The 21,756-nt window shown below is 45.4% G+C and overlaps 1 protein-coding gene across 17 annotated transcripts in view; it reads right to left on the bottom strand.

Moving 5' to 3' along the window:
• PTPRF (protein tyrosine phosphatase receptor type F) overlaps positions 1-21,756 on the bottom strand; it is a 376,048-nt gene that overhangs the window by 104,252 nt on the left and 250,040 nt on the right. For all 17 annotated transcript variants that reach the window (XM_051796949.1, XM_051797006.1, XM_051796940.1 and 14 more), the window contains one exon: positions 2,772-2,960. In XM_051796949.1, coding sequence (XP_051652909.1) covers positions 2,772-2,960 — 189 coding nt within the window. The remainder of the gene's footprint in view (positions 1-2,771; positions 2,961-21,756) is intronic.

The raw sequence follows: 21,756 nt of genomic DNA, 5'->3' as shown, positions 1-21,756 counted from the left end.
TGTGCATTTGCTCCTGACAAAGACACCAATCCTCTGGGGTTAAAAGAGCCTAAGATGATGGCTTGGATGTCTTAAACCACAAACTCTAGTACCTTGACAGATGAACGGAACTCTAAAAACTGATGTTCAGAGCGCCCTCAGGGACATCATTTGACTGCATACAAGTTCAAAGACCTGCCTGCAGCCCCCAAAGCACTGCCAGCCCACATAACTGCAAATGCCAGAAGAGAGCATCTCTCCCAAGCATGCTGCTTCTTTACCTGTAGCTATTTATTCCATACCAGGAGCCTGAAAAACAAAATCATCCCTCAAACCCCTCTATAAGTCGGACTCTAAAGCTGCTTTGACCTTCATGACCTTTATTTCATACATCTGAATACTAATATATTATGTACTCATTGAAGGTCAGACACTCTATTATATACACAATACTGGGCTCACAATGTGCTGGAGCTATTTTAACTATATTACATCTGTCTAGCTTTTATTGGGTTTTAATTAAATGAAATTAAATGAGCGTATATTTAGATTGAGATAGTATAAACTGACATTCATGCAGATATGCCAGGCTGACTGTAAGATATGATCTTAATGGAGCAGAGACTTTGCAAACTATTAAACTCTCCCATTTAATGAGGTATCTATTTAAACACTCTTTTCTTTGAAAAACAAAAAGACTCTGCCCCACTAAGGTGTAGTGCCGGAGAGCTCAATTAGCACCTTGCAGAATGAATCAGAAACTACCCAACCCATCACAGTGCTCACACAGGGTGACTGCAGTCACGTCAGTGAGTCTCAGGTACTTCAAAGCACAGGCCCTGCTTTATGTCCACTACAAACACGGGAAAAAGCCACAAATGCAAGCAAGGGTTGAACCTCTGGCCCATGAGAAGATGTAAACTTCGTGCTCTTCGCTCATGCCAGGGCAGAGCAAAGCCTTGGTGAATCTTGGCATTGTATCATCAGGTCCCCGAAAACAAAACTTCAAACTCATATTTGGAAGTCTCTTGCACTGAACTGCGGAAACCTCCCCTTACTACATTAGAGAGCTAATCAATTCCTTTTGTGAGTCTGAGGATGTGTGCTGCTCATTGATTTCTAAAAGGTTCCCTTGACACCTCCCTTGGTAATTACTGTGTCTTCAGCAAGCAGCCAGCTCTAGAGTCTGAATCCCAGGTGAAATATTCAATTGAGATGTTGCTCAAGAACAGCGAATAGGAATCAAACCTTGGACCCTGTGACAGGGTTTACTAGTTTGTTTTTAAACTTTCTATCTCACTAAACTTGCGAAGCAGCTGGTAGAGAGGCAGCCAAGTGCCTGTGAAAAGGAGGCTGGAGAACACATAGTGAGTGCATCAGAGGCTGCCTTGCTGCTCATTTATGGTAATTTCTGATGCTGATTTAGTCAGCTATGAAGTGAAACACACCCATGTGCACTTTCCTATTGCTTCTTCCTAAAGCTTCTCAGAATAATTAACAAGTGTGATATTTTCTTTCAGCACAAACAGATCAAGATTAAACCATGTTGTGGGGGAGATAAGCTAAAGGTCACTGGGAAATTTCATAAGCTATATATGCATTAGTATAATTAGCACTCACTGGTACATCAAGGTGGGACCAGGAGTGTCAGGCTGGGTTCTATTTTTGATGAGAATGATGTCTCATTACCCACTCCCCCAAGTACAAACCTACTTCTTACCATCCAAGCATCGTCAGATGTAAGCAGAGGGTTCCAGCTATGGGGAGGTGTGTCAAGACATTCACCTTGCTAGGAAGAAGATGGTGTTGTCCTGGCAGCAGCACTCATAACAAACGACTTTTGAGTGCCCAGAGATACATCGTGGCCAGGCAAGGCAGTCTGTCTCTTATTTGACCAAAGCTGTTCCAGCTCTGTTCCCTTCTGTACTTTCTGTAGAGTACTGGGGGCTTTTCCCCCCCTAGACTAAAGCTGCTGTGTAGTGGTGCTGTGCACTGTTGTTAAACAGCCACTCTAATTCATGCTGGGGAGCTCCACTTCATCAGTGAATAAAGCAATGTTTTATTTTCTTTAATTCTCTAATGGGCCTTACAGTCCTGGGAGACTGAACAGTCCAGCAGAAGAACAACAGTTCTTTGCTAAAATGAGTGCATTTTTAGCCACCCACAAGAACTAACTGTTTGTATTTCAAAAGGTAGCATCTGGCTTGTCAAACCAAAGAATTTAAAAGAATTGGTATATTTCAAAACTGTGTGCACCTTCCTTTGAAATCTGTAGAAATGCTGCTTTTTGGATTTTTCTTTATTCTTGTGGTGTCCCATAGCAAGGATGCTAATGAGCTCAATAGAAAGCAGAGCACTGTCTTGCAGAGTCTATGTAAGGAGTAAAGTTGCCTATGACCACTGACTGTAAAATCTCAACCAATATCTCATTACCCAGATTCGCACTGTGCTCCAATTACAAATGTCTGAGACCCACTGAGTTGGTAGTGAAATGTCTGAGCCTACCAAGGATTTGGGGCAATGTCAACACGGTCTACCGAAGAAGAAATCCAGGTGATGTTCCAAAAGGTATGTCCACTCTAATGTCTCCTTTTAAGAAGCCACGATATCCTGCCAGAGAGGATCAGCTCCAAAAACTGTTTTCACATTGCAAAAGAAACAAGCTCAAAGCACGTTGACATTTGGGTTTAGAATTGCATTTCAGGGGAAAAAAAAAAATAACAGCAGCACGTAAAGAGAAAAGGGAGGAAGAGCGAGGAGGCTGGGAAGGCTTACTTGCTTTGCCACCTTACCCGAGCGGAGTTGCTTGATCCGTCCATTGCTAGTCGCGGTGTCGACAGGCAGGAAGTCCTTAAACCAGGAGATTTCGGGATCAGGGTTCCCACTGGCAGCACAGAGCATCGTGGCTGTGCGGGCCTTCTCCACCACCTTCAGCTGCGGGCCCATGTCAATGGTTGGGAAGCCAGCTGGGAGGTGGTCTTCTGCAGGAGGAAAAAACACACACGCAAGGTTAAAGAGAAACGCTGGGGCGTAGCGATGGGATGCAGTTGCAGTGACAGCAGTGCCACAGCACAGCATCTGTGCCTCTGCTGGAAAACAGCAGCCTGACTTCCCTACTGAGAAGGTTATCAAGCCCTCAAAGCACATTAGGCTCTATAATGAGCATTCATTACACCAATAGAAGCTTCCACTAAATTTAACTCCATTTAAATCAATTGCCTTGGGAGAGGTCCATAATTTTCATTGATACGTAAGCTCCATCTATTGTTGTTAATAATTCAGTAAAAGCAGGTATTTGCCTTTTTGTGGGAGGACTGAGTTGAAGATAACAGACAAACACACAGCCAAATAGTTTGAGGCATCTTGAAACACAACAACTAAACAATAAAACCCCTTAGAAAGGTCCAGAGAGGCCCATTTTATCCTTTTTTTTTTTGACTAGGAACATTCTGTCACACTGGTAGGATAGACTGTAAATCTCTTCCTCTTGCCCCCAAATCTGATTCAGAAGGCTTTTAGAAACTAACGAATGTAAAGCTAATGAGCCACACTCTGCTCATGAGCAGCCTGGCCAGAGTGTGCCATGGCAAGCTCCTGGTGCATTTTCTGGGCTGTAGAGAGCAACAGTGGTGCACAAGAAATGGCCAGGGCACGCTCTGGCATGTCTTACTGCAATACCTTGAAAAGAAGCACCCCCATAACTGCTAAAACCATTCATATACAGCAGGTAGGAAAACAGTTTAATTGGGTTTGCTGCTGCAGAGCACGCTCAGGTAGGCTGGGTAGAATACATTAGGCAGCCTTCACTGATAAGCCAAGGCATGCTCCAACATCATCATTCAACAGCAGCTGCAGAACTGAGCTCATTTATTCATTCTGTGGCAAGATGTACTGTACTCTGCTAAGCCTGAACTGCAATCAAAAGGACATACTTTCGCAGAAAAAAAGAACTTGAAGAACATTAAGAAGCTTTTAAAGCACCAGAAACTCAATTATTTTCAGTATGTTTCTTTATTTCCCCGTTTTAAGGGAATTTAAGCAAACCTTCTTCTTTGTCAAATCCAACTCTGCAAGGTTCCCAGCTCACTGCAGTGTTTAAACAAACAAGACCTCAGCCTCTTCCCCAGTCCCAGAGGAGTCTGAACTTGCTGCAATCTGATTTTTCTTGCTATCACTGCACATCTGGAACCATACCCCTCACTCCTCAAAGGAAGGTACTAGAGATAGGCCACCTCAGGTGCTTCCTTCTACCTGTACTGCCACACCTGCATCACAACCACAGCCTCTGGTGGCTAATCTTACATATTTCTCCCTAAGATCTCAAGAGAATTTCCAAGACCCTTGACTTGGTTGCAAATCAAGACTCTGTAGCACAAGGCAACATCTGAAAACAAAAAAATGCCGGGGAATATTGTTTAAATGAGAGGGACTATGAAGCATTGAAGGTTTTCTACAGGAAAAAAGGTTCCCAATGTTTATTAAAAGCACAAACTGTATTTTGTGTCCCAGACTGGCCTCCTGAGAAACCTCTCTCATCATGAGCAAACATAAATGGAATTATTTTTTTTTTCTAAATGAAAGGTACCACGAAAACTAGTTCTTTTAATATTTGCTCTCCATTGATTTTCAAAGACAAAAGGTACATAGAGCTTAACTGGAAAGACACCAGCACCAGCATTCAATAGCAAGCAACAGAAGCACTCAATACTGAGCAACCACAATGAATACTCCTACATGGCTGAAAAGAAACAAAAGAAGGGTACACACAGAAGTACAACATGGTATAGACTGAAAAGCAAAGGGAGACACATAGGAAAAGCAGTAAACAATGATAGTCCCCTGGACTGAGGTCAAGTTTGCCTAAAGTGCAGCACCTTGCTATTCAGGGTATTGAAAGCAGATGTTTACTCTGGCAAGGCTGAAACCCTGAAGTGATCTAATCTAATCACCATGATTACCATTGACAATCTCTTCTGGTTTGTACAAGATTTTACAAAGAATGCACACTGAGCTAAGTATCACCCAGTTAACTCCGTCCAAAGTCTGTGTGTGGAGGCTTAGCACACAGCTAAAACCTGACACCAGCATTTGTGCAAGAAATCTCTTCCTGCCTGCAGTGATCCTTGGCCCACAGACACGAGATCGATCAGAGGGTGCTTCACAGTGTCTGATCCACAGGTACACAGTGCCTGCTGCACTGAAGTGACTGTTCAATCAAAATTAGCAGCTAGTGATGAGTCACAGACCAGCAGGAATTACACGATCTAACCTTGGCTTCACTGAGTACAACAGAGACGCTGATTACAAACACCCAGCAGCAAAGCTACCTCTGCTGAACTAGACCTCTTAGCTCAAGCCTTTTCTGGACTCCGAGGTTACATAAAGTGCTGCTCCCATACCATCCACCCCCTGCAGGTCCAAACCAATAGGGAGCCCAGCTGAGAATGCTGTGCACTCAACACCTGAACAGAAGGTTACCACCACTTGATGACCTTCAGTACCCAGACCCCACACTGAGCTGGACTCAGACAAGCACACGTAGGCATGCAAGGCTCATGTGATCTTCTCCCTCTTAACTGAACACAAGCCCCAAAACTATTGTGGCAAACGGTAATAGAGATATAATGCATCCTTTGGAGTCAGAGACACAGGGGGTTCCCTGGGCTAGCACTGGTACTGGTACAGCACAGTTTTCATGCATGCCTGGAGCTTGAAACCACCAAAACTCCAGCAAGCAGCACTGGCATGCCTGCATCTACCACAGCACACAGGAGGCAAGGACTTGCTTGATCCCTTGTCAATCAAATGTGGAGGCAGCACTGGTGTTTAAGAGCAGCAGTCCAAGCTCGCATCAGTGTGAGATGAGATGTCAGGGGGAATCTGACAGCCGGTCTCTGATGACACCTCAGACACCAGAGTTCACCTCATGTTAGTTCTGGGGTAGTTCAGGGGACGTGCACTGGCACAAGGTCAGCTCATGGGGAGGCCAAGCACCTTCTCCAGAGATGGTCCAAGGGCCTCAGGTGCCTGTGCCATCACGAGATGGGGAACCTCAGCTACTTTAAATCTCCCCTGTACTGTGTGGCTCTGGCAGCCCCCCAAAACCCTCCTGGAAAAGGGTGGCTTTGGAGAAAACCCGAGCTGGTCACACCGCAGGGCACAGCCCAGAACAAGCCCACGCCTGCCCTGCCAGCAACACTCCTGCAGAGATAACGGGGCTTGGCTCCAGCCCGGCGTGGCCCTGCTGACTTCACTGGGAGGGCCAGGGATGTCTCTGTGTTCAAACACTACAGGCGACGTTAGGAGTTCAGAGCTGTTCTTGCCTTGCCTTCCCCTCAGGCAAAAGTCTAATCTAGGTCTAATTATGAGGCTCAGTCATGTCTCCTTTCAGCCCTTGTTAGCTGTACTAACTTGTCTGCACATGGAGCTCTCCTCAGTAATAGCCAAATCCCTATTCCAGCCAATACCTGGATACTCTTATTCTAGAAACTGAGTTTGTCAGCACTTGGCTTTATTCAAGGAGAGCCAGTAGTGCCTTCAATGCACATTAAAACAGGCTATGAATCTGCTTTCAAGTGCATACCATCCAAACCAGTTTTTCTTTCTTGGTTTCAGGGACTTTCAGAAGGCAGGCACTAGGTTAGAGTGAGCAAAATCTAGGCACAACACGAATTTTTCAGGCACTGAAAGCTCTAATTCCCTTCATGGACTACAGCACCAGTGGCTGAAATGACAGAGAGGAAAGCAGGAAAAGAGGAGAGAAGCAGGAGGAAAGGAGAGAGAAACAGCAAGAGAGAAAAAACAAACGAATGGGTTTTTGCAGTTACAAACTGAAACTTGGAAAATCCACAATCAGGTTGAGGTCTTGCTAGCAGCAGTCACCAAGGAGCCAGGAATGTCCCTCTGGCATCTAGTGTGACAGCATGGGCAGAGGATAGCTCCTGCTCACTTGACAGCTCCCCCCTTTGCTAATCTTTCTGAGGTGACAGAAATCTAACCCCTGCTCTCATACAGCTCTTTTGTGCCACACATTTCTCTATCTTTAAGGGAAAAGCTAAGGTAAGAAACCTTTCCCACAGCGCCAAACTGGAGCTGAGACCTCCTTCAGAGCAGCTGCAATTACACGGCTTGATTTCCAGCTCCCCAGAAAACTACCTTTCTTGAGGATGCCGCCGTGGGACACATACCCCTTGGTGTGTCCTTATTTTCTGCAGCTCTCCAAATATCAGGTGATGATAAGGGACACGGAGGCAGTTGCAATTTACGTCTTACAAGAAGCACGGAGCAGCCCCAGCATGGAATGGTGTGTGGATAACAGCTGCTTACAAAAAAGGCCTGCAGAGGAGTCTGTGGTGAGCACAGCTGTTGACAGCTGAATCCTGCAGGATATACCCCCAGGATTTTGCTCAAAACTTGTAATCTCTCACAGAACAGAAAAGTTGCATATCAGGTTCCTACCAGCACACTGTGCAGCACTCACTGCTCTTGCAGCCAAGCAATTGTGTTTTGGGGGGTCATATCCTGACATGGCACCTGTAAACCTTCCCCCTAACACTGTGAATTTCCTCTGTGCCAACACAGGAAATGGTATTTTAGAAATGATAGTGCAAACTGTAAACACATTTATGGGAGTTATTTGTCACATTCTTCTTCCTATAAAAGCCAGGGCTGCTTACTATCATGAGTCCAATTGCTCAGACTGCTGAGGGAGAGAAAAAAAATTATACCAAATGTAATTTGGAAATAGCAAAAAGTAGTTTTTCCATGCATTACAGCTACGGCTGTGAGGTTAAATCTCTTACAATCTATCAAACCCACTGCCCCACTGGAAGAGGTGTTCTCAACTCACTTCAAGTGAGATATTTGGCCTTATCCCCACACAGGGCTGGAAAGGGCTTATCTGGGCCACTGGCTGCCGCCAGCCCACATCAGCTGAGGATCTTCCAGCCCAACATCCATTTTAGGGTCTTGGAGGGATGATTAAAACACAAAGCTGCTTTGTTTTCAATTCTGCCAGCTATCTGAAATCACTCAGGAGTGTGTGGTGCGAGGGACAAGTCAGGAAATGGATTGAGGGCAGAGAGATCTCTGATAAATGTGTTTGACTGTGGTCAGCATTGCACAGGAGCAGGATACACAAACCAAAAGCTATTTCACATGTTCCACAGCCACTCGGTGTGGCAGGCTGGAATCTCACCCAGTTCACATCACCAGGGCTGAACAGATCCTGCTCAGAGGCAGTGGTCTGATGCACTGTAACACAGGAAGCTGCAGGGGTAACCCTTGTCTACTGCCAGACTCATATTTGGTGGATCAATGGAATTACTCTGCAAATTTTACAAGCTTCTAAATCTCCCTCTGAGATGCTGAAACACATTAGCAAACGCAAAATTATCAGTGCAAGGACAAGAGCCTGGGTAGTCGGCAATATTAACTAATGAAAAATGCAAGCCAGTAACGTTGCAAGCACACTACAAAGCAGGACATCTGTTTGCTGAATAAACAGCTCTGATTCCTTCAGCACAGGTTACCCAGCATGGCTATTCAATTACTGCAAGACAATCAAAAGCAGTCGAGCAATCCGGCGGCCCAGAAGGACGGCATCGCTTTACACGATAAGCAAACCCTGACATCGTTCTGTCCGGGTTCAACTGAAGCTGCACAATGAGCATTTATTTTATCAGCCATTTTGAGGCGATGCTCTCTTTCCACATCCTCCTCCTTACAAAAGTCCCCCAAGAGGTGCACCGCAAATATTATCCAAATTCACGGTCTCCAAAGGCTGCCCAGTGTTGGGTGGGAGGAGCACACCGGTGTGTGCTCCCTGCTGGAGCCAACTCTCATGGAGGCTAATGAATACCCCTGTCGACACTGGCACCGCCTTGCAATTGCCCCAGGAAAAGGTGGGGCAGCGAAACCAACCTGTTTCAAAGGCAGCAAACTCTTAATTACTGGTTTAGTAAGTATAAAACAGTTTCAGGCAGGTAGAAAATACAAACATTCATCTATTGATGACAGGGCTTTTAATGACAAATCTGCTGGCTTTGTATGACATCATGCCAACGTGACATGCTGAAGCCGTGTACTGAAAATGGGGAGAAGGGTGCAGATGAATGGGTGGGTGTGGAAACGAGCTCCAGAAGGACTTCTCTGTGTCACAGTGTAACCACATGAATTACTGCACAAGAGCTTACAGTAAACAAAGTATTTGCTATCTCTCAGAAAGATCACAGCAGCAGCAAAACAGTTCTCAAAAGCAAGAATCTGAGTCAGTTCAAAACAAAGAAAGTACTGTAAGGAAAATTCAAGAAAATATGAGACTAGACATGGCAGAAGAGGATAAACTGTCAAGCAGATTCCTGCTCCAGGGGCTCACAGCGTGGGAGCTCAGGGGACCTGCTTGTTCTAGAGGTTGAGTCCAAAAAACACCCGATGGAGACAGGGCTACTCTTCAAGAGTCAGAGGGGTGCTGCTAACATTGTCCTTTCATGGCTGGACAGCAATTATCTCCATTTACAAGCCCTGACACCTTCTCAGTAGTGTAGCTGGTCATTCCCAAGCACCTGTGTACCTCAGAGGGGAGCAGGATGGCTTTGCAGAGGTGAGCGCTCCTGGGAGCAAGCAAGACAAAGCAGTGCCTCCCAGCTCACTCTGATGAGGAATCAGGCTGTGCTCCTGCCAAGTCCCTGTGCTGCTTCTCTCCATGCTCCTGCAAGCACGGTGACAAGGTAACACACTGTCACTGCAGCAACCTGTCACCTCCCAGGGCTGAGCACCCTGCATCTGCCATGCACTGGCACCCAGTGCTCCCTCCCACCCAGGGGCAACCTTGGTGCTCCGAGTTCGAGGGGACACTGCATCCCAATGGGATGAAATAAATTGTTTCTCCCAGTCCTTAGAGATGCTGCTGTCACCCAAACAACTTTCCTACAGGCCTCATGATGCTTCTTGATCTGGCCCAAGGAACTGGCTGGGACAAAAGATGATGCCACGGATGCGGGAAATTAGGAAATTTCCATTAGGAAATACTTCCTCCTTCCCTTTGAGAAGCACTGCAGCATGCCACTACCAAAGCCTTCCACGGTACACCAGACATAGTCACATATCAGCCATAGCTACCTGTGAGCTTCTCACAGGGTAGCTAATCCAGTCTAGATTCAGGCTGGGACACAATACAAAGCCTCAGCTCTACAGGCTCTGGTGAGGCAACAGTTGTCACTCTCCAGCATGGCTGTCCCTTAAGCACAGCCCAAGGGAAGGCATGAGAAAAGACCCTCTAGGGATAAAGTTCCATCCACTACCATGGCCTTGCACTCCTCTGATTCGGGGTCTTCATAAGCAGTGCAAGATCTGCTGAGATGACTGAGCCTAGCCACAGCTTCGGTGGGGAACAGGCAATTCCTCTCCTTCACAGATAACCTCGTGCTCGACAGAGGCAACACAAGGGTGACTAACAGCTACTGAAGCTGACTCAGAGCAGAAGTAAGTATTCAGTCATACACCTGACCAAATTAAAGGTATGTAACCCACAACCCACTGTTTCAGTTCTTAGTTTAGGGATCTTCCTAAGTAATAACAACTTCTGCTCTGTATGTGTTAACTGTGGAGTCTGCTACCAACCAAGAGACCTTAACTCATCCTGGAAGAAAACAATTATTTACACCTTTATCAGATTAGATTGCAATAGTCGGAGATGGCATTGATGAAATCCCTACTACCACAACATCATTCTGTCACCCTGGCTACCACCTCTTCTGGCTCTCCATTCTGGTTTCCTCATAATGACAGTCACATTTGCAGCCTTGGTCCTGAACTCAAGTTTTTCTAAGACTAAGACCGAATATATCTCAAAGAATTAAAAAAGTCAAGAAGGAAGATTATAGCAGAAGCTTATCTGCTCAGGCTAAACAAGCCCTATGCCACAGGGGAAGCCTCTCCAAGCTGATGACACAGCCTCACAGAGTGGTTGGAAGTGTGATACAAAGCCTCAAGATGTGAGGAACACCCCGGACCTTCTGCTCCAAATCCAAGCCCACTGCTCCTCCGTGAGCATAAAGCGACACACAACCCAAAGCCAAGAACACATAAAAACAAACATTTTCCTGAGAGACCAGAGAAACTAGTCACTCATGCTAGTGAAGTACCAAAACGGGCTTAGAGAGCATGGCACTGAAAGTCATTTAAGGGTTCAGGGTACAGCAAAAACTACATCAGGAAATGTCAAAAATGTGGGTGAGGAAGAGCTTACACACAAATAAAACAGATCATATTTGCAAGATCCGCTGCCTGAGCAAGCATCCCCTTTTTTAATCCTTGTTGGGTGAGGAAAAAAAATTACTTTTTTATTTTCTCCCTCAAAATTACAGCATAATTTCAAGTAGGTAAAAATAGAGTTTTGTGGTCATATCCAACAGCTGATAAATAAGGCTAGGTTCTTTCAAAAAGTATTACAAAAAAGAGTCATCAGCTGGAAGTATGCATTGAAAGAACTCACAAAAGTTCTTCAAACATATGAATTCAGAAGGGTTTTGCAGCCAGCTATTAAGACTCCATAGTAAAGGAACAACAAAAGACGACCCTGCTGTGCTTTCAGGCAGGACTGTGTCATTTGTTGGTACCAGCTGTTGAGTATAACTGCCTCTAGAACTGTTTTCAAACCATTGCTGCTTTTTAATATTTTATACAGGAAATACGACATAATTATTCCTACTGCACGTTTCCTTGTGACAGAATATATAAACACACTCCCACTAAAACACACCCAAAACTTTAATCTTTTCAAGGAAAAGCATGGAAACAGCTCTTACTTGTATTCCAAGTCATTTATTAATCCACTGCATTTTTCATACTACCTGCACCGATGTGAGGTGTTATTAGCATAGAGATTTTCATTTTTAAGATGTGCAATCAATAATGCATTACCATATGCCATTAAATCCAACGTGTGGTTAAATTAATGGAGCATTTGACTTTTGATCCATGTATGTTTGGTTGCAGCTCAGTGCAGGAAAAACTGCATGAGAACGGAGTTAATCTGACAGCAGAGCTCTCCCACGCTTTCTAACATCAAGTTTCAGATTAAAGTGAAGCATTCCTGTTGCCACTCAGCTGGAATACTAAATCTGTTCATTTCCACTTCACAGGCCAGAATGCAAGATTTTTGGTCATTTAACTCCTGCTGAAAGGGGTAGATTGTGCTACAATCTGATTTCTGCTTAGCTTCTGCAGCCTGTCTGCATCACTGTCAATCCAGTGGCTTCTCCTTCTGTGGGGAACATTGCAGCCTGTCAAAGCATCACTGGCCAGCAAGTTTCAAGCAAAAATTTTGATGAGGGACACGAAAAGGTTGTATGTTTTAATAAAATACTCTAATGAAAAAGCCTTCCCTCCCCCCACCCCAGCAATTGTTCCAATATGGGAAAGAAAATGCACTGCCTTTCCTTGCATCTAAACTACTGAAAAAGGAAGGTATTAATACAAAATGGATGAGCAATGACTATTGACTTTCTAAGGAGAGAAACACCTCTCTCTTATCTTTTACCCTTCTCAAAATCCCCAAAGGAAAACCCTTGAGGTACCAGGTGACTGGAAGTTGGCTAACAATGAGATTGAGGGCACCCTCAGTCAGGCTGCAGACCACACCAAGGTGGGCAGGAGTGTTAATCTGCTGGAGGGCAGGAAGGCTCTGCAGAGGGATCTGGACAGGCTGGATTGCCGGGCCAAGGACAATGGTATGAGGATCAACAAGGCCAAGTGCCAGGTCCTGCACTTGGGTCACAACAATCCCCACCGGCTGGAGGCAGAGCGGCTGGAAAGCTGCCCAAGCTTGGAAATTGAAACTTAAAAGTTGTACTGGGGAGGAGCTGGAGAGTTGTTAGATAAAGGACAAAAATGTTCTACTTCTGGCTTTCCCAACCAGCCAGTGCTTCCAAAGGAAAACAAGGAATCCCCCTGCCCCCACAGAATGTCCCCCTGAAACACCGTTTTGTTCTCTCATCTCAAAGACTAAACTGAAACTTTTGGAGTCAACCTCCAAAACTGCCAAGCTATGGGATGGAGCTGCTCTGTGATGCCGTGAGAGTTTGAATCCCAAAGCCTGTAATCAAGGTGTGTGGGTGTGGGAAAGGAGGATGAACACAATTCTTACAAAAACAAGGCTCCTCTGCAGCAACAGCTGAAAAGCACCAGTCCTGGTGCTCAACAGTCTGCTCTTCTACCTCCCCATACTGTCTTTTCCCTCACTCTATGCCTTTTTCTCCAGCACAATCCTTTCCTGCCACTATCAATTAAATCTCATGCATGTGGCTGTGTCTGCCATTTCCTTAATTGTAGCAAACTGTGTTTTGAACAAATGCTCAGAAGTCATATAAAAATATTTTTAATAGTTACCAAAACCAGTACATAGAACCAGACCCAGTAAAGGCCAATGCAGTAAAACACAAGTTATAGTCCAAGGCACTATTTCTTTACAGTACTCAGAAAGAAAATAACCTTTAAAAAACTTCAGAAAATATTCACATATTGACATCAGGTAGCTCTGTGTCTGTGAAAGTTTCACCTTTTTTTCAGAGAAATTCTATTTTCAAATGAAACAATAAATGTGAAGTTTCAGTGCCCTTGTTCTACTGCAGCCAGCTCAGGCATACAGAGTCTGCTGGAACCAAAATCACTCGAGAATTGTAAGAATGGTTTTAATTTAATCTGAACACCAGACAGATCAATGATACGGCAAATCACTGCTTTCCATTCAGAAGTTTTAAAACACTCTATCACAGAAAACATCTTGAGATAGTGAGTAACTAACTTTATTTACTTGGTGGGGGAGTGATTCTTTTCTAGAGGGGAAAACACAGTAAGACTTGACCAGAGTCAGAGACAGATATATCCTCTTACTATTTGTTTTATGTCTTATGTTAAGCCATCACTTTCTAGAAGACCCATTAATTGCACTGGCTCCAACATCACTTTAGATGGAGACTCTGGTTACCTTAACAGTCCTTCAGAGACAGAAGAATGTAGAAAGGCCCCCAGCCAAAGACCCACAGCAAGCCAGTGCCTACATGCAAACACAAGTGAGATATTGTTGCCAGACAAGTGATGGTTTTTAATGCTGGGATGATGTAATTGCTCAGAGTTTAACAGAGGACATACTCTTCTTTTTACAGATAGCAAGTGTTGCAGAGGCTCAATATCCTATTTACTGCTTTGCCACAACAGCCATCTTTTCAGAAAGATGTGCAATAAAAGGAGTGGCTGATAATTTCAGCCAAGGCTTTAAACAAATCCCCAGTGCAGGCCCTCATGAATTAAAGAGCACGCAACAGATAAATGGAAAGCTGGCAGTGAAACCACATCAAGACCAAGTGGATAAAAAAATGGCACATCTTGGCTCCTGTGGTACTCATCTTAATATAACCAAATACAGGAAATCAGCTGAAATTCCTTTGCTTTTCAGGGAAAATACATTCCCTAACTTCAGACATATTTGCTGTTAGTCAAAGGTTCATTTTATCAAATGACTACTACAGAAATTGTGGGTTTCCCCACCCCTTTTCCCTGGCAAACGAGGAGGGCTGCACAGTTCAGTGCCATAGGACTCCTACTTCCCAGGTGGAAGGGTGTATTCTTTCTAATGATGGTCCCTACCTTTCCCCCTAAAATATTACGTCTGCCAGAAACAGACCAAGAAAGCTAAACAGACACCTGGATTTGGCAAGCTTCAGTTTCACTGTGCTGGAAAATTAAATTAAGGAAAGCTTTAAAAAGGTTTGTCCCTGTCTTGAAAATGGGAGGATTGTTGGCCTTGAAGTCTTAAGGACAATCTACTATTTTTTCCCTGAAATGTAAGTCTAGCTTTCTTTGGGAAGATCCCTGCACTAGCTCCACTAACTAGTGGCTGGAAGGAGCATTCTCCACGGTAGCTGTTGAGGTTTCCTTAATTCTTATTCTTTTCCAAATGGGAAATCACAGAAGGGGGTGGGGGGGCGAGGAGGTAGCCACCGTGGACTTTCCTGGACCTACTCATGCAATAAAGTCAAGGTTTAGGATAAACAGAATTGAGAACAGCTATAAAGAGAGGTTGTGCTCTTGCCCTGTCCAAGTATTGTTTCATTCCTGACTGACTGGCAGGCAGCATTTGATAGACAGGGGCTAAAGCTCCATGGGGTTGCAGGTCTCTGGAAACGATTACAGGGGAATTGAGTGCATAAATTGGTTTGTCTCCCTTGCTCTGAACCATCTTTCCCTCTGCCCCTCACATACACACACGGCTACAACTGTTCTGCCAGCACTCTTTTGGTGCTTTGATGCAAGGTACACACAGCCTGGCTTACAAGAGCTTCCAAGTTCTACAGGATTCTCCAGGCCCACATTTCCTTGAAACCCCCAGATGTTTACCCCGAGAGCTTTGCAGTAAGGGTGATGTTGCTGTGTTTTCCATTCCCTGGTGTGTATGCAGTAGCAGGCCCTGCCCTGGATGGGATGCAGCAGCTCTGCCCCGCGCTGCAGGGACGTGCAGGGGGAGCTGGCTGGCCATGGCCGAGCAGTCCCTCATACTTTCCCACGTTTTCAGCATGGAGGTGTTGCACTCGGAGCCACGCAGTCGCAGTATGTGCTTTTGCTGCCGCTGCCAGCTCAGGAAACCACTGCCACATCTTTCTATAACCCAGGTCAGGTTAAACCAGATTTTCCGGTACAGATAACAATTGCACTATTTACATTTAATACACCTAAAGGGCAGACACCCTGGCTTTGCTGGAGCAGATGTCTTAGAAGGAAGCTCAAAGACTAAAAAAGCATGTAAAAGCCACAGCAGCCTCTCTGACCCGCTCCAGCACGGCCCAGGTGATTTTGTCTGCACAGACTGCCCGAGCAGCTGACAGGCACCGAGCTGCTCACTGCAAGGTGTCAGAAACGATAAAGCAATAGCACGGTTTGATTTACTGCTGGGCAAACACCGTCTGGCAGTGACCACACACGGAGAGGTCAGGCAGTGCTGTCCTTTATTAGCATGTCAACCAACGCTGTGCTAACACACTCATGGATTAGACTCCTGAAGTTGGATATTTGAGCATGCCTGGGTATAACTAATTGGAAATAGGCCCTGAATCCCTAATAACCTAAGTTATGGTCCCTGGGATTTATGCCAAATTAAAGACAATTAATTCTCCTCTCTTGATTATTACACACCTTAATAGCTCTGTCCTTGAGTCAGTTCCATCCTTGATGTGCAGAGCCCTTTAGCTCAGTCTCTAAAATTTGATGTGCATGAAGAACAGTTAATAAGAAAGTTCTGAATCAAATCCGAGTTACTGTATCAAAATCTCTCATGTTTTACAACAGTGAAAAACACAATTGCATTCAAAGCCTACTTCAGATCCTAGATTATAAAGGCATTTGCTGCATAGCCTCTGCACTATAGTCTTTAGAGGCCTTAAACAATTCCACGTTTCCCTTTAAGATGTTCTTTTAAAATACCACACAGCAGTATATACAGATAATCAGGACTATTTTCAATAAATGATTTCAGTGAAGTTCACTGGCTTTATTTGATATACAAAAGACTATTTAACCTTCTCCCAAGACACTCTACTGATGTAATTACAAGCAAGAGATGAGGCACGGCTCTCCCAGATGTAACACTAACAGGAAAGAAAACTTTCTGCTAAGCAGAGGCCGCTCTAAGTCTTTCCTAGAGGATGTAAGAGGCAGGTACCTCCTTGCAGATAAGAATACTGCGAATCCTTATTTCCCCAGCTCACTATACAGTGTGCAGGCCACTGGTGCTAGGACGATTCATCCAGAGGAAAAGTGCTGGCACTCATGTCTTAGGCAAGACTTAAACAAGACCATGTGTCCCTTTTCAGAGCATCAACAGCAAACCCTGAGCAGAGCACACTCTACTGAGGCCCTGAAGACACAGAATATGATTCTCAGAGCTGACAGGGCTCCAACATCAAAACTGTCTGGGACACAAGAGGACACCCTTGCCAAGGACAGAAGTGGAATTGGTTGAATGTCAGCTGCTCACTTTCACTGAGCTGACAACCAACACAAAATGTCAGGACAAGACACTCTGCACAAGGAGTCTTTGATGCTGGAGATGATCACAGGGGCCTCAGACTCCTTGGGAAAACTTCATCTTTTCTTCCAGACTAGACTCATGACCTGCCTGAGGGAAAATACAGCAGGTCCTCATCCTATCTGTGAAAACCAACACAGTCCCAGTCTTCTCCAGACGACACTCAGTTCCTCGTGACCAGACCCGTGGCTCAGCAGCCGGAGGAAGATCTCATGGGTTTCTCCTGGAGACAGAAATGGCAGGGAAATCACAGACCTCTGCAATCTGAGCTGCCTGCTCCTGAGGCTTTCACACCACAGATGGGGCTCTCTGGTAGACAGACAGTCAGCTGCTGGGATTTGCACCACATCTCCCCAAGAGCAGACCTGAGGCAGATCTCTACGGAGCCCATATAGAGGAAATCATTCCTTGTGACAAAGTAGGAAGGGAATGTCCCAAAGCCATGTGAGAGTTGAAAATCCAAGTTTCATATTCCTGTTGAGTGCTTGACCTAAGGCTAATACGACTCTCCAAAGTGTTTCACTCCCTAGGTTTCTTTTCCTTCTCTCTTTCTGCTCAGCTCTGCTCAGCGACATATCTGATTCCACACTTTGTGGAAAGGTGCATCCCAACAGAACAGAAAGAGCTGGGGAGAGGAAATCTCTAGGGTAATGTGAGGCAGGGAGAACAAGCTCCCCCTTGACTTGTGGCTCATGAACAACCCTGGTCTGCTACAGAATGGCAAATAAACACAAGTTTGCCTTCTCACACATGCAGGCAGCAAGCAAAATCAGAAAAATAAATGAAGCAACTGAAAATACAATTTTTATTTGGTACCATGAGGCAACATTACACTGGATAGGCGACAATTTTTTTTCAGAGAGATCAGAGTGCCCTTGGATTTAAACACCTGAGAAACCCTGGATTGGGAATTAGGGCCCTACCTAAGCTGGACCACCACAAGCACAAGCTTAGGACTCAGACCTTCACATACTGAGTGCAAAGGTTGATTCTCCCCAGCAAACCACCTGCAAACAGAATAACAGCATCATCCTACATTTTACACTGAGAACAGAAATTAAATTAGCAAGTAGATTTTGATCATGAAATGACCTTTAAAAATGACTGAGAGAAGACAACATTAGCCACCGTTATTTGCTCTGATAACAGATCCTTCCTGAAGACAGCTTTGTGTGCAAAATACTATTGCTAATTTTATTTCACGTTTTCAAACTGCTTTTAAGACTCTAAGATGACTCTTATTTTCTCATTTTTTCATAGACAAGCCTTGCTGTCTTCTTTTTTCATCTAAGCACAAAGTGGGAAAAGTGCTGCAGCTGAACTTCAAGAAACCTGGACAATTTTATGATGTTTAATAACATTTGCAGCTATAAAGGCTAAAAACACTAAGGGTAATGAAATCTCATGCTCTGGTGCTTAAGGCATTCTCTTTCTGTTGTCCCACATGCTGACACCTGTTTCCCCGTGGAAACAGTTCATGTCAGTGTGGGAAGGAGAAAACACTCTCCTTGGAGACACCCACAGGGGCTGGCTGTGGCTGGAGGTCAGAGTCTTGGAGCCACAGCCAGCCAGACTCAGGGTGAGCTGCCATGCCCTGCAATCTCCTCTCACTCAGCTGTATTTACGACCGCCATCAACACACTAACAATTACAGCATTCGTTGCACAAATCTTTATGAGTTTTCCAAATGAAAGTGGGCTTTTCTCCCTTCCTGGCTTAAGCATGTTTATGGAAAGACTGCCAAAAATTGCACCTGGTTTATGGCTTCAACAACAACATTTCTTCTTGGCACTCTCATCGCAACTTGCTTCTTCCTCGCTTACATAAAACTGCAGAGATTATGCAGAATTCATGTCTGCCTTGTGACAAGCTCTTTTAAAAGTCAATGCCATTTAGAATCTGCTTTGACCTTGCATTTAGACAGACATAATATCATGTACAACTCCATCCTGCGCAGAAACTCCCTTATTCACGCGTCAAGAAAGATGAGGGCTTTGACTGCTAATGCCTTCTTCTCTTTGCATGCAAGCCAGATTTGCCTAAATCTTAAATTAGGGCAGGTTTGCACTTTTGAAATTTGGCTACCCCTTAAGGTAGCCACCTTTGTTTTAATTTCACCCCCCCAAATTAATTAATTAACTGTAATCCCTGTGCTGTAGACCACGAACCATTTGTTAGCATCATCTCAGCCATGTCATCATTGCAAAGGTTTCAGACATTGGATGGCTGTTGGCCACTTATTGTTTTGCCTTTCATATCTGACATTTTAAGTAGTTAGGCCTGAACTATCTGTCCAGTTGTAAGGGATACCACACAGAACAAGGTGACAGTCAGGTTGTACCAGATGAGCCAACAGTCCTTTATGAATCAACTAACATCTCAGCACAGATCTGAAGTTCCTGCAGTTTTCCCACTTCCCATATACCAGTTCCAATTTTCTGTGATTGCATTTTTATTCCACTGCCTAACTGCATCTAGTCCAAATCTCTTCACTCTTTTGGCCCTATGTCTATCTCCACAATCCAGTTCTGTTGGGAATGTCAGTCTGATCCACATTTGCTATGCTGTCTCTCAGGCTGTCTCTCATTCCTGCTTTCTGAAACCATCCTGCTCCGAAGGACAGTATTTCATCTGGCTTTGCACCTTTCTGGACTAGTCTTTCTAGCTATTTACTCACTTCTCCTTAACAGCATCTACATCAAATACCAGCAGTATGTTATGAAAAAAACCCATAAAAAATACTGTCCAGTCCCAACCATCTGCCTATAGAGCTCACTATTCCTACAACCCTCTCGTTACTGCCTATATTTTAGTCAACAAACCAAGGACTGAAATCTCATATACTGTCACTACCTCAGCTGACAGGAAACACAAAGTTTCCACATCTGTGCAAAGAGGCAGGGGGCAGCCCAGAAGGATGTGCCTCAAGCTGTTCAAACAGCCCTGTGGCTGTGGGGATGGAGAGCTGCCATGTTCCCATTTGCCAACTTCAGGAAGGGTTGGAGCCCTTTGGTGGAGCGCAGAACACAAGTTTTTACAGCACCTGGAACTAAGCACAAGCAGGCAGGGAGAAATTAATTGCTTTGCAGGGGACATGCTGGGAGGAGAGTGTGTGCTCCACAGCTCACAGGGGTCAGGAGGGTCCCTGTGCATCTCCCAGCTGTGATGAAAAAAATCTGCTCTTCCTAGTGCAGAGCGGAGAGGTGGCAAACACTACCCTGAATGTTCAGAGCAGGTTGCAACAGGCTGTGGCTCTGGTGGGACAGGTTTGTCAGCACGGCCTGACCTGCCTTCCCTGACAGCTACCCTCAGGCTGATCTCCTGAACAGGAGGAGCTGTGGAGGTCTGGGCAAGTGAGCTGGTCCCCCGCATGCCCCGGGGCTGAGAAGATCAGCAAAGCCAACCAGCTGCAGCATGCCACGACCGCAACCAGGTGGCTGCCGGCACTTTGTGCTGCCTGGGTTCGTGTTAGAATTGGACTAAGTGAGCTGATCAGCTGAATGATGAGCACCATTTGTCAAGCCAACCTGCAAAGCGTGCCACACCCCCCTTGCCGTGGGACGGAGGCGCTGGAGGCTCTCTTTGCAGGAGCGTGCTGCAATCCCGCCCGCTGCCGCTCTGGGAAGAGCTTCTCATAAACTTGCCCATTTGCAAGCCACATGCAGCACAAGGCATCGCTGCAAACTCGTAATTAAATTCATTACTCCATACAATTTTAAGCCATTCTTCAAATAATTACAGTAATTTGATAAGCAGAAATCGCATAAACCTGCTGCAGCTTTATCTCTCCCATTTGCTGTCTGAAGGAAAATGTGAGTAATTAGTCGGATGATAACAGTCCGGGTTATGCAAGCAAAACAAAATTAATATGATCCTTACTCAAGAAACCCTAAAATAAAATGAAACCGGTGACTCCTTAGGCAGAGTGGGGTGGGAGTGAGGGGAACAGCAGCAGGCAAAGGGAGCAGGAGGATGGCAAGGTTGCACTGGCCACGCTCCCCACGCTGCTGCGCAGGCGGGATGCTCCTGGGAGCCGCCGACCTGCAGCTATTGCTCCTCTCTCCCAGGAAAGTCTCGTCAGGTAACCTTGGTAACTCCAAGGCAGGGGAGGCGGAAGGCGAAAGCTTCCTGCAATATTCACGGGACCATGACAGAACATTCATTAGCGCTCTAATGTCAGGAGGAATCAGCAGCCCGGGTGGCTGTGCCGCCCCACTCTGATTCTCACCTTGTTTATGAGGTTCCTGACCTTTCCTGCTACGAAGCAGCAAGTTGGCAAACTGCAGCTCACGGCACCCTGAGGCACAGGAGGACGCAGCAATGAAAAATTCACACCTGCTGACTTCTCCGGTGTGCTTGAACTCACAAATCAAGAACCAGGGAATGTACAACATGCACCATCTCCCACGGGGCCTGGCTATCCTTTGGGCTCACCTACCTCTCAGGCTGCCCAGGCAAATCCACCACAGGCATGAATCCTGCAAATGCTGGGGACTCACCATGATGTGCCCACAATGACTGTGCCAGCATCCTGTTTTGCAGCTGGGGCAAATAAAGATAAAAAAGAGGTGGAACTGGAGGCTCTGAATATGTTGTGATTAGTACAGACCCCAACAACGTGGGTGCACTGGGTTCTGCTCTGCCCACATAACTGCAAATTCAGAGTCAGAGCTGGTAGAAGTCCTCTCCGCACATCC

Source organism: Manacus candei, unplaced genomic scaffold, assembly GCF_025592945.1.
Source record: "Manacus candei isolate 608988 ecotype Guabito, Panama unplaced genomic scaffold, ASM2559294v1 h1tg000005l, whole genome shotgun sequence".
Taxonomy (NCBI): domain Eukaryota; kingdom Metazoa; phylum Chordata; class Aves; order Passeriformes; family Pipridae; genus Manacus; species Manacus candei.
This window is presented reverse-complemented; position numbering and strand designations above follow the sequence as displayed.